At 38.9% G+C, this 12,785-nt stretch overlaps 1 protein-coding gene across 1 annotated transcript; it reads left to right on the forward strand.

Annotated features, from left to right (window-relative positions):
* The first annotated feature begins 381 nt into the window (after nucleotides 1-381).
* Nucleotides 382-2,046, forward strand: LOC133799670 (uncharacterized). Its single transcript, XM_062237669.1, has 2 exons — nucleotides 382-1,123; nucleotides 1,325-2,046. The coding sequence occupies exons 1-2, from the start codon at nucleotides 382-384 to the stop codon at nucleotides 2,044-2,046; spliced, it is 1,464 nt and encodes a 487-aa protein (XP_062093653.1).
* Nucleotides 2,047-12,785: the final 10,739 nt, after the last annotated feature.

The raw sequence follows: 12,785 nt of genomic DNA on the forward strand, positions 1-12,785 counted from the left end.
AGAATTGTTTTAAAAAAACAAAAAGGAAAAAGGACAATAGGAAGATCGTGTGGGGTTATTTTTTTGGTTACCTTTTTTGGATTGAGATTTTATAAATCTTCTATTTTCCATTATAAAATACAAAAAAAAAGGGGGTAAGTTTTATGTAGATCGTGTCTTAAAGGTTTTTTCCTTTTATTTGTTAATTAAATCATTTAAAAAAAAAAAAAAAGGGAAACCTCTTATTGCCGTGGGTGTCTAAATTGGGTAAGTGTTGTCCTTAAAAAGCTTGTCATTACCCTTTTTCTTCTCACCCACGATCTCTCTAAGTCACTTCGTCTTCTTCTATTTTTTTCTCTCATTTTTTTGTAAAGTGCTTTCTGTTTTTCAGAGAAGAAAAAAATGGTGAGAACTCGTGGTGCTTCCTCTAAGAAGACTCCTGCTTCTCAATCCAGGAAGGTGCCCTCTCCATCGCCACCTCCATCTGTGTCAATAGCGGCTCCATCTGTTCCAGCACCTGCCTCATCTGTTGGAAAGACTTGCAAATCCAAGGTGCGCAAGAAGGTGTTCTCCCTCTCTCATGAACACCCCATGGTGTTTCTAGATATCTCAGTTGACATTGTCGATGTTGCACCACCATCTGAAGTGGTGGTGCCCTCTCGAGCCAAAGACCCATCTCCTCTTCCGATTGATTCGTCTCTGGCGGCTAGGGCAAAATCAAAATCTGTTTCATCTTCTTCCAAAGCTGCTGCTGCTGGGTTGCTCAAATTTCCCTTGAAGCCGAGCCAGTCCAAGAAGAATTATGTGGCTCCCAAAAGGAAATTGGGATTGAACGCGTCTTCCTCTCCCTTGACTGCTACCAAGAAAAGATTGAAGGCTCATCCCCCTTCTTTGTCTTCCTCCGAATCTGACCCTGAGGAAGAAAAGTTTGAATCTGAAGCAAGCCATGATACCACCTTATCTGATGAAACGGTTCCTAACAATGCAGAATCAGAAGCTAAGTCTGATAAGCCAGAAAAAGAAGACATTGTCCCCTCTGAACAAGAAGTCGAATCTGACTTAGATCCAATTGCAACTCCTTTGTCATCTAAGGCTAAAGGGAAGAGACCTATTTCTGATCCTACACCTTCTCCAAAACGTTCAGGTGTAAATTTCAAACCTTATTCTTCAACTTTTTGTTATAATGATAATGCTCGTGATATGGTTCTCTATGCTCAAAGGAAATTTATCATTGAGAGAAATTATGTCTTGAGTGATCATCGACCTTATGGTGTGCTAACAATGCTTCAAGATCGAACATGGACAGGTTCTTTGGTTAAATTTACTGGTTTTGTGGATAGAATAGTCAAGGAATTCTATGCCAATCTTACTAATGAAATTATTGAACCTAAATCTTCTCTGTATAATAAAGTGTTTGTTAGGGGCCATTGGTTCTCTTTTTCTCCTCAAGACATTGCCCTTGCCTTGCATCTTCCCCTTGATGTCGAGGATGATGATGATGTTGCCTCTCTTGACAAGGATATGGTTATCACTGAATTGGTAGGGCAAAAAATGGTATGTCTATCTAATACAGTCATCTCGGTCTCTAATCTCACCTACACTTATGCTGTCCTCCATAAGTTTGCCACAACGAATTGGAAGCCCACTTCTCACACTGCCACTATCTCTTTTGATATGGCTTCATTTTTGTACAAGGTGGGGACCAGTCTTGGCATAAATTTGGCTTTGGTTATTCATGATCAAATCATTGGGTTTTGCAAAGGTAATAGGAAAAACTTGAATCTTCCTTTTCCTCAAGTTATTTATAAAGTGTTGAGTATGCAGAAAAAAGATCTCCAACGTGATCAAGAAGACTTGGTGGCTCCCACTACTGCTGCTTCCTACAAGGCCTCTGCTCCTCCTTCTGAAGCCACTGATGTTCCATCAACCAAGAAAGTCAAGCCCCAATCTCTAAAGTTTGCCTCGGATGACATTCCTCATGCGTCCTCCTCTGTTGCCACAGATTCCGGACTTGTTGCAACAGAAATAGCTGCTGTTCGAGCCTATGTTGATTCTTTGGCTGCTTGAGTGATGTCAATTGAAGGACTGCAACGTCCTGTGTTGGAGGCTGTTCAATCTCTGTCCAAAGATCCAGTCGTTTAGTTTTATTTTAGTCTTTGTCAATTAAACTTTGATACTCTCTTTTGTTTTATGGTTTATTGTTCTTTGGCTTCTTTGAAAGACACAAAGGGGGAGAGTAGATACTTCCAAAAACCTGCTTGTTTGTTGTTTTGTTTAACTCTGGATCTTCTTATTTTGAGGGGGAGTTAAGTCTAGTTTCTTTACATGTTTGTTATAAGTTAATGCATGTTTTCTGGGGGGGTTCTTTCTCTTTACTTATCACTAACATTTGTGTTGTAGGTGTTTGAATTAATTTTGTCTATCAAATTGCCAAAGGGGGAGATTGTAAAATTCTTTATTGACATATTGACAAAATTAATTAAAGAAGTATTTTCGAAATGGGTAGTTTCCTATTTTGTAATATTGAGTGGTATTTTTCGAAATGGGTAGTTTCCTGTTTTGTTGTGATATGTCTTTTTATAATCAGATTATTATATATATGTTAATAAAATAAATATATAATTTCCTATAAAAGAATATATTTTCTTGAATTGGAAATTATTGGTATTTATTTTATTTTTTGATCTGATTTATTTTGTCCAGAAATCGTGTACAACTTGTAGAGATAAAGTATATATAGTTTCCTTATTTATTTAGGGAAACTGGTTTAAAAACTGTCCAGGTTCAATGAATATGTTTGAACGGATTGCTAGTCTGTTTGAACAGATTCTGATTTTCCTGTTTTGGAAGATTTTTCCATTTATTGGCAGATTGGTTTCTGATTTGTTTTCCACGACCTAAAGGGATTCTAAAAAGTATATAATCATCCTTAGGTCGTTGGTTTTTTATCATCTCTCTTGGTGTATTATTTTTCAAGTTTTTAGAGAGACTTTTTATTATGTGAAGAACTTGAGTCCAGCAAGTTCTTAGTGGTTTATTACAGTGTACTTCTGTATTGTTTTCTTTGTGTTAATTGTGCAGGTTAAACACATTTGGTCATTGTTCATCAAGCTTCGGGAGAAGTCTTGTTCGTGAGTCACTTTTCGGGAGGAAAAGTGCAAGTGTTATGATTTGAAGGGATTTTAAGATCTTAGCACTTCAGAAATTTGATTAGGAGTTTAGATTACAACAGTTGCAACAAATTCAAGAGGGAGTCTTTATTTGTATAAGTCAATTTGGTTTTGTAATCATTTAGATATTCTTCTAATAAATTTCAATCTCTGGGCGTGGCCTCGTGGACTAGTAGCAATCTGCAAAGATTGCTTATACCGCGTAAAAATTCGTGTGTTCTTTACCTTATGATCGTTTTTATCTTCTGGTCACAAACTGTTTAAACATATCTAGTTTCTGTTCAAACAGTCTTTGTGTCTGTTTAAACATTTCTGTAACAGTTCAACAATTAATTATTTAATTTGAATAATTAAGTTGGTAATCATAAAAAACGGAATTTCATTCTATAATTCCAAACTTACCAAATTCGATCAAACTTGTTCCAAACTCAAAATTTATGCGCCAAAACATGTATATAACTCAATATAGATTTAATAACATCAACCTAACATCAAATTTTATCTCCCAAATCACAGATTCAAGAGTTAGGGCCAAAACTCCCAATTTCCCTAGTTTTAAGTTCAAAATCAAAGCTACAACAGATCAAAACCATGTTTCTAATCTCCACATACCCACCTAAATAATCTAGAATCATCAAATTTCGAAATTCAATCTAAATTCCCATATCCCTCAAGAACAAGATGAAGAACATATAGAACAATACTTATACATTTCTTCATAATTTGATTTCTGTGATGAGGATGAACTAATAGCTACCAAATCCACTAAGAAGCTTGAATTCCCCTTTATAAGCTTGAATTTCTCTAAGAATTTTGGGTAGAACTTGAAGAACTAGGTCATGAGTTGAGAGAGTTTTGTGACGACTCCGAACTCTACTAGGGCAGGCCATCCCAGGATGGCGTTATACGCTGAGGAGTAGTCTAGAACCACAAATGTGCAATATTTGAAGGTTTGGCGAGGCACTTCTCCAAGTGTTACAGGGAGCCTTACCTTCCCCATCGGAATGAGGGCTTCTCCCGAGAATCCGTAAATAGCCGAGGTACACAAGGATAAATCTGTAGTGGCCAGCCCTATTTTCTCGAAGGATGACTTAAACAAGATGTTCATCGAACTCCTATTATCCACCACAATCTGCACCACCATGTTGTTGGAGACTTGGTTCTCAATTACCAACAGGTTGTGGTGCGGGAAGTGTACTCTCCAAGTATCTTCTTTGGAGAATGTTATGACTTGTTCAGTCATTCGGGGCATTTAGGCAGGAATCTGAGCCAAATCCATCACCTCGTTGTCATGATTTAAAGCTCGTGCATATCTGAACTGTGAGCCTCGGGAGGTACCCCCTAGGTGGGGCCCTCCTGAAATGGTCTTTACTCGCCCGTTCATCGGGGGAGGTCCTCGGACCACTGGATGTTGATTGGCCACGGGAGCGACTGCTGGGATCTGCGGAGCAACAGGCGGCACATGTGTTCCTCCCACTGGGAGTTATGCTTGACACGCTCCATCCTTAGCATATTGGTGGAGATGTCCCAACTTGATGAGGTTTTCGATCTCATTCTTGAGATGGTGGCACTCATTAGTGTGGTGCCCTATGTCATTGTGAAAATGACAAAACTTGTTGGGATCTCGCTTTTCCCTGTCCCTCCAGATGGGTTGTGGCTTTCGATAGTGAACATGTTGTTCCGTGGCCACGAAGATATTCTCTCGGTAGTCTATCAAGTTAGTATACTCAGAGTACCGTGAGACATACTTCTCACCAGAGGTAGTTCCGACAGGATATGTGTGTTTCCATTTCCCTTGAGCTTCTGACCCTTGCCCTTGCATCTACTGCCATCGGGGGTTTGACTGGGTGTAGTAGTCTAGGACAGAGCAACGATTCCAGCACTAAATCTAGGCTGAAGAGCGCTGTATCCAGTGAGCGCTGTATCCAGTGAGCGCTGATCCATATCCTGTTGGAGTCACACTGAATCAAGGGTTCAGCACGACACTGAAACCTGTGGGTGGGACACTTAGGCTGGGCTAGACTCCCCTCAAGCCTGGTTGGATAGGATCATAAGGGGAATACTAGATCCTCGAAGCCACGAGACTAGGTGTGGTCAGAGTGGGGAAGGTGACAGATCCTTCGAATGCTCCAATTTGGGCATCCTACCAACTAATATACTCTTGTCCCAGACGAATGAGGTCTTCGAGTCGTCGGCATCCCCTCCGCTAGAGGTCATCCCAAAGCAGGGACCCCGCGCAGATGCCAGCCTGCAAGGCCATCAATAGCTGGCCATCATCAACCATCTTGTTTCTTGCCGCTTCCTCCTTGAAGCATTTGATGTATGCCTTGAGGGTCTCGAAGGGCCCTTATTTAATTTTGGCCAAAGCATTGACTTCGAAACTCACCTTCCAAGCTCCTATGAATTCTCTTCGGAAGGCAGACGATAGTTGGTGCCATGTTTGAATGGATCCTAGCCGGTGCTTTTTGAACGACTCATCTGTCGGTCCCGTTAGAGTGGTCGGGAAAACATGACATTTAGCTTCATCGGATATGCGGTGCACCGACATCAAGCTATTGAACTTATAAAGGTGGTCGGTAGGGTCCCAACTGCCATCATGGGGCGGGATGGCCGACATCTTGAAGCCCTATGCCAGAGGGGCCTCCACAATGTGAGAAGCGCAAGGCTCCCCTTTTTCATCCTTTGAGTTTGAGTCATGGCCTTTCCATCTATCCATTCTTAGCATGATCCTCTTCAGACTTTCTAACTCTGTGCAGAGTAGGTCGCGGTCTCGGTTGACGCTCTGCGCCGGGTTATCTCTTCTTCGGGCGTTGAGATTGTCCCATAGGTGTGACAGACCATTCTTGGCGGGCTCGCGCCCGTTAGTCTTATTACACCTAGGAGCATTAAGTTTTTCCCTTAGGTCAGTTTGACCTTGGAACGTGTCGTTACCCTCGGGACGAGCCAACTCAGTTTCCCCGTCAGACTCCACATTTATTTATCGAGATACTGATGCCACGTTCTCAATTCATAGAGATGTTTCTCGGGTGGACCCCTGGACCATTATTCCTCCTGGGTTGGCGAGGTGCTGAGGGGACACACCTCTAGGTCTTGCATGATCTGTATTGGCGCGTCGGGGCGGAACGTCCCGAGCTCCACGGGCGTTGACAGTCTGGCGATGTCCTCGGGCTCCTGGGTCATTACCCTTTCCAGCTTGCTTGGGAATCTGGTTGTCCTTGGGTTCCCAACAAGCCTTTTTCTTCTTTGGAGCAGGATTATCGTCAACTTTTCCTTTGCCACGATCCTATGGCGGCACTGGGGTTCCAACTCCAGCTGGATGCTTGGTGGGCACTCGAACTAGAAAATCTCGCGCCTCTTCTGTCGGGTGCTCGGGGAGCACTCCAGCTGCATTGATAGGTGGCACTCTAATAGGTTGCGCAGGTGGCATGCCAAGTGGGTGCCCATCTAGTACATTATCATTGGGGACCACTCATAGCCATTGGGCTACAAGAGTGGCCTTCATGGAAATTACCATCTCCTCTAGGGCAGCGATGTTACCCTCTTGGGCATCAATCTTTTGTTGCTGGGTGGCCACCTGTTCACGGAGCACCACCACTTTTGGTGTCTCCTCCGCATCCATGGGCTAAGGATACTCTTCCTCATAATACTCCTGGTCACCACCATCATCTTCGTCATTGTATTTGGCATTTTGGCATAATCCTCCACCATCTCAGGCAGGTCCTGGGGTGGCTATCGACTGGTTTCCCCTCCTTCAACTCTGGTAGGAGGGACTACATCGTTTGTGACATTTCTCTCAGTGGTTACCATGGCTGTAAATGTTTTGAATGCTTTCTTCAAGCTCTCAATGAAAACACCAAAATGTTGACAACCTATTTCTCTATCAACTTAAAGATGAGAGATCAAAGAAATGAATAAATAAGAACACAACAATTTTACGTAGTTCAGGCTATAAAAGAGCCCTAGTCCACGAGTCTCTAGTATTAAGGAGATTGGAAACTTGTTAGGGTAAGCTCCAATGGAGTTTTCTCAGGCAACGTTTATATTGCTTTGAATACAAGGTTTCTCTCTCTCTAAAAAACTGAACCCTTTACAATGAGACTCCCAGCCCTATTTATAGAGGCTGGGGTCATTAATGCTAATTATCTGTAATTAATAAACATTCTCCCGGATATTGGGGTATTAATACCACTTTAATGCATTGGGCTACATTAACTAGAGACCATGACCTAGGCGAGATACGCGAGGCCCACTCCATAAAGTTATCTAGTTTATGGAGAACATCCCCCTGACACTTTCAGGGCGTGCATACATATCTCCATGTCAGACGACGTAGTGGGAGTGCGAATTGTCGAGTCGTACAATTGACAACACTATGGACGGATCACCAAAAAGGTTGTCAGATGATCATCCGACGCTGCTAACATGCACTGGCTGACACCTAGCTAGCCTTCTGGGTCCCGAGGACAAGGTCCTTAACCTAGAAGACAACTGCTTGTAAAGAGTTCGAGGACTACTAACTTGTCCTCGGGGCATGGCCTCCGAAAGAGACATTTGTACCATACCTTTATCCGAGGGACGTGGCCTTTATTCAAGATATCCACCCTTCGAGGATTGTCCCCCGGGGCGTGGCCTCACTTGAAGAGACACACGTCTTCGTCACATGCCCTACCCACACCAGTTTCTGATTGCCACGTGTCCTTTGGTGAAAACACGGACAACACTATATGTTAAAATAAATATTAATCACGTTTGAATTAATATAAAAAGAGAGATTAGTAATTATCTTATTTATAATAAAGTATTTATTTATTTAAAACTGATATTTTAAGATAAAGTTAATTTTGAATTAATTGATATTTATTTTGGGACAAATATATTGTCTTAAATATTAATTAAACAAACAAATGAGAAAATTAGAGATAACCCTAATTGTGTGGGGCGACACACTCAATGTACAGTGAGTGTGTGGCGCCACACAGAGATATTAGATATCCCTGAGATTTGAATTTTGAATTTCAAATAAGTTGTTTATTTAATTATGATTTAAATTAAATAATTAAATAGGTTATAACTGGTCAGTTTTATTTTAATAAAATAAAGATTAATTAATTGAGTTAATTATCTTTATAAAACTGAAAGAGTGATACTTTCAGAAATAAGTTGTTTTAAGCAATTACAAAGTTTAGACTGCGAGACTCTCTCTCTTAAAAAGAAATCGATAGTTTTTCTAAACCTAAAGACTATTCAATGCATTTTCTCTCAATTAAACCTCTCTAGATCTCATGTGCTGAGCACATCTAGAGAGTTTGAAATCAACCTTTTGAATCCTACGTGCCCACACACATCCTTGTGTGTTTGAGGATTGGTTTGAAAGATCAAGGTTTGAGCTTTCAGAATCTGGATTGGAAGATCATTGATTTATATAAAAAGGTTCGTGGATTCTTGGTACACTTCAAGAGGTAATCTCTAATCTATTTGAATGTGATTTACTATATCTATATATGTATGATCCTGGCTGGTGTTAATAAATTTTATAAAAGACCCATTCCCCTGCGTAACTTTAATTTACACTTTTAATTCCAATAATTGGTACCAGAGTCGTCTACATACATATATATATATATATTAAATTCAGTGTGGGTTTCTCGCATTTGTTATATGTATGTTGATATGTATATGTTGGGAAAAATTATACAGGATCTTATTTATTATCATGTAAATCATATATTAAACAAATTAATATAAGAAAACCTAGAACTTGTTTCTACAATTTAATTTATATAGAGATAATGATAAGAACACTTACATTATGTGCAGCGGAATGAATAAGTCCTTCTTCAGTTTCTCTAAGCCCTGTATCCTTTTTATCGCAGGGTATCACCAAGAAACTGAATCGATCTTCAAATTTTTTTCACAGCCTTCCAAAGTATCCTTAGAATCACCTAGACTAGAGTGGGAAATTCTCAACACATGAGATAGATACAAAGAGAAGAAGAGAAGAGAATATTGAGGCTTAGAAAATGACTTTTTTTGTAGAGAGAGTCTGAAACCCTAAAGTGTCAAAACTAGATCTTTTGATCTTCTGTTCTACTCCAGATCTTCTATTCTCAACTTCACTTAGCATTCCTTTAATAGGCTCAATTATGTCACTTATTTTAATTAAAAAAACAATAAAAGAATAGGTAATATCAACCATTAGGTTGAAATTATCATGGGCTTTAGGTCTATGAAATTTCTCATTTAATTATAAGCCTGTTGGACTTAAAATCAATGCCTATATTATTTTCTATTGATTGATTAATTAAATAATTATTTAAATCCTTTATCAAATTAATTATTTATAATTTAAACCTTGATTTAAACTTTTTTATTAATTTAGACACCAATTTTTCTTAATTAATAAATATGCCCTAAAATCTATTTTTTCTCTAAATTGCATAACTCTGTGAAACTATCAAAAATTGACCTGGTTTACTTTGATAATTCTAATTGATAATTAAATAAATTAATTGAGACTATCTAGATGATTTTATCCAAGGTATAGTGGGGACCATGGGCCTATGAAATCAAGCTCCAATAAGTTATCATAAATTTAACCAATAAATTTACTAACTTATTAATTCCTCACGACTCCACTAAAGACTCAGAATCCCACTCTTGAATTCATAGAACACTTTATAAGTAATATAGATACGTTATTAGTTATCTATTGTTACAACCATAATTATCACTCAATCCTCTATAGATGGTCTGCAATGAGATGAGACTAAAATATTTTTTTACCCCTCATTGTATTTTATCCTTAAAACACTTAGCTCCTTGTAAATGATATTTCGATAAACTACTATTAATTACTGAAATGAGATCTCTATCATTTATCACCTCGAACCAAACTAAAAGGAAACCATAATTTTACTTCAGATGTAGATGTTCATATCTATGATTAACACTCCCACTTAATTATACTATCGAGTTTTCAAGATGTAAGTATGGGTTAGTCCGAAGGGTAAGCTGGTAACGAACAAGTCAAAGAACTCAAATAATACAATCAGTCAGAATACTAACCACTCAGAATTAAGATTGAATTGACCTATGGTCAACTATATGATATGACTATAATAGATAATAATGTTATGTTTACTTATCTTATCTACTGTCATTAACGAACGAGTCTGATTTAACAAATACATCCGATTTTATCTACTTTGCTAATGTTCTGGAAAGAACATAACAATACAATGTGTAAGTAGATCATATCGTAGATTGGCAAGTCAGTGTAAATCATGTGCACTGACTAATCTTAGGACTAACTTATGTTTGAACATATAATCATATTTAGATTACACTATGATTACTTCACTATAAATATGATTAGCTATATGTTTGGGATAAATAAAACATGTGAGCAAAGTGATTGACCAAGTCAAAAATGATTTCTATTATTTTATTGATAATAAATGAAATTACAAATAAATTGGGTTTTATTTAGGGCATAAAAACTGAATAAACTCCCATGTGCACTAATTGAAACTAATGCCTTAATTCTACTGATCCTATTTCCTTGATATGCTTTAGACATAGTCATTTTCCAGAAAAGTAGCATTTGTAGAAGTAAACACTTTATTTTCTGAATGACTATAGAAAAGTCCACCCCGAGTGCCTTTATGATAGACAACAAACATGAAAAATTTGGTTCACAGTTCTATCTTTCCTTCCTTTTTCCTTAGCACGTGGGCGGGACATCCCCAGATTCTATAATGACGTAAACTAGGTTCACGACCATTCCAACATTCTAAAGATGTTTTGGGGATTACTTTGGACGGTACGACATTTAGAATGTTGTTCGCAGTTTCAATTGCATGTCCCCAGAATGAAGTTGGCAGAGTCGAGTAACTAAGCATGCATTTAACCATTTCCAATAAAAGTCTGTTCCAGCATTCCGCTACACCATTTTGTTGCGGAGTACCCGGGGCAGTAAATTGTGATAAAATCCCAAGTTCAGTTAAATGATCTTGGAACTGCATATCCAAATATTCTTCACCCCTATCAGATCACAAGATCTTTAACGTTTTACCTAATTGGTTATGAGCAATAGCTAGGAAATCTTGAAACTTTGAAAATGTTTCTGATTTTCTATGCATTAGGTAAATACATGAGTATCTACAGTAATCGTCAATGAAAGTGACGTAATACTCAAAACCACCCCTGGCTTGTACATTCAAGGTTACACAAACATCTGAATGAACAAGTCCAAGTGGTTCTCTGCCCCTATCATCCTTTGCAGAGAATGGACGCTTGGTTAGTTTTCCTTCTAGACAAGATTCACAGACAGATAATACACCTAAGGTGAGTTCCCTCATAGGCCCGTCCTTTGTAAGTGTTTGAATTCTATCATAGCCAATGTGACCTAGTCTCAAGTGCCATAAATACGTCATGTTATCATGATCGGTCTTTTGACGTTTATTGGTCCTAGGTTTAGCTACTTTGAATAAATCATTATTAAGCGCGAGGGGTTCGTTAGGTTGCGAAAGAAATAGATATATTAGAACTTGTGAAAGTCATAATAGATTGTTCTAATTGCAACATGAAAACTGAAATTAAATTTCTACTAAAATCCAGAATAAAAAATACATCTTTCAAAATTAAATATTTATTTCTAAACATCAGACGAGCTCTTCCTTTAGCTTAGACCGCAATGAACGCTCTGTTCCCAACTCTAAATGTTGAATGATTTTTTAGCCAACTGGTGCGGAGTCCAATAATTTACTAGACAACTTTCAATTAGACAATCAATGAACAATAAATGAGCCAAGAACCTAGTAATAATGAGCAATAAATAATAGAGAACACCAAGATTTATAGAGGTTAGAGGTTCGGCACTGAAGACTGGTAATGACCTACGTCCTCTTAGATTTGTATTAATCTTGAATGTTTACACAAGATCACAAGGGATTATAAGTGTATTTCTATGTGTAAAAAAATACAATATGGAAAAGTCGCTGCTAAGTACCAACCCAGGCTGCTCGGTATATTTCTGGTGCTGGTCGGTAGGCTATTATTCTGATTCCTCTCCACTGTGGTGGAGGGTTTGTATTTATAATGCTTTGTTGCCCAGGAGTTGTGCTCGGTGTAACTGATGGTGGAAATATCCCATTCTTCTCACAGGTAGTTGCAGTCCTATTCTTCAGGAGCCTTGGCCAAGCTTTTAGGGCTGTTAGGCGCTCTTTGCGGGTGGTTGGGCGATTCCTGCAGACTGTTAACGGTGAGTGTAATCGCTTTCAGCCGACCAGGTTATTTATTTGTCATATCGACCAGCCACTCTCCTGGCAAGCGTGCCACGTAGTAACTATTATTCAGTTGTCAAGTGTACTCCGACCAGCTGGGCCTCTGTGATAATATGCCAAGCAGTAACTTGTTAGATACCTTGCAGGTATACACCGACCAACCTGCCAGGGGGTCTTCCCAGTTTGCTCCATGTGTCCAAGTTTAGTTCTACATCAGATATGCAAATTTTTGGGATAACATTTGCCCCCAAGTTTGCAATGGTGTAAAGGAAGCATGAAAACTTTTCTTCTAGGACATACCGTCCAGCCTGGTCAGGGGTATATGCTCCTTGCTACATGACATAACATCTAG

The sequence above is a fragment of the Humulus lupulus genome, chromosome 9 (genome assembly GCF_963169125.1).
Source record: "Humulus lupulus chromosome 9, drHumLupu1.1, whole genome shotgun sequence".
Lineage (NCBI taxonomy): Eukaryota > Viridiplantae > Streptophyta > Magnoliopsida > Rosales > Cannabaceae > Humulus > Humulus lupulus.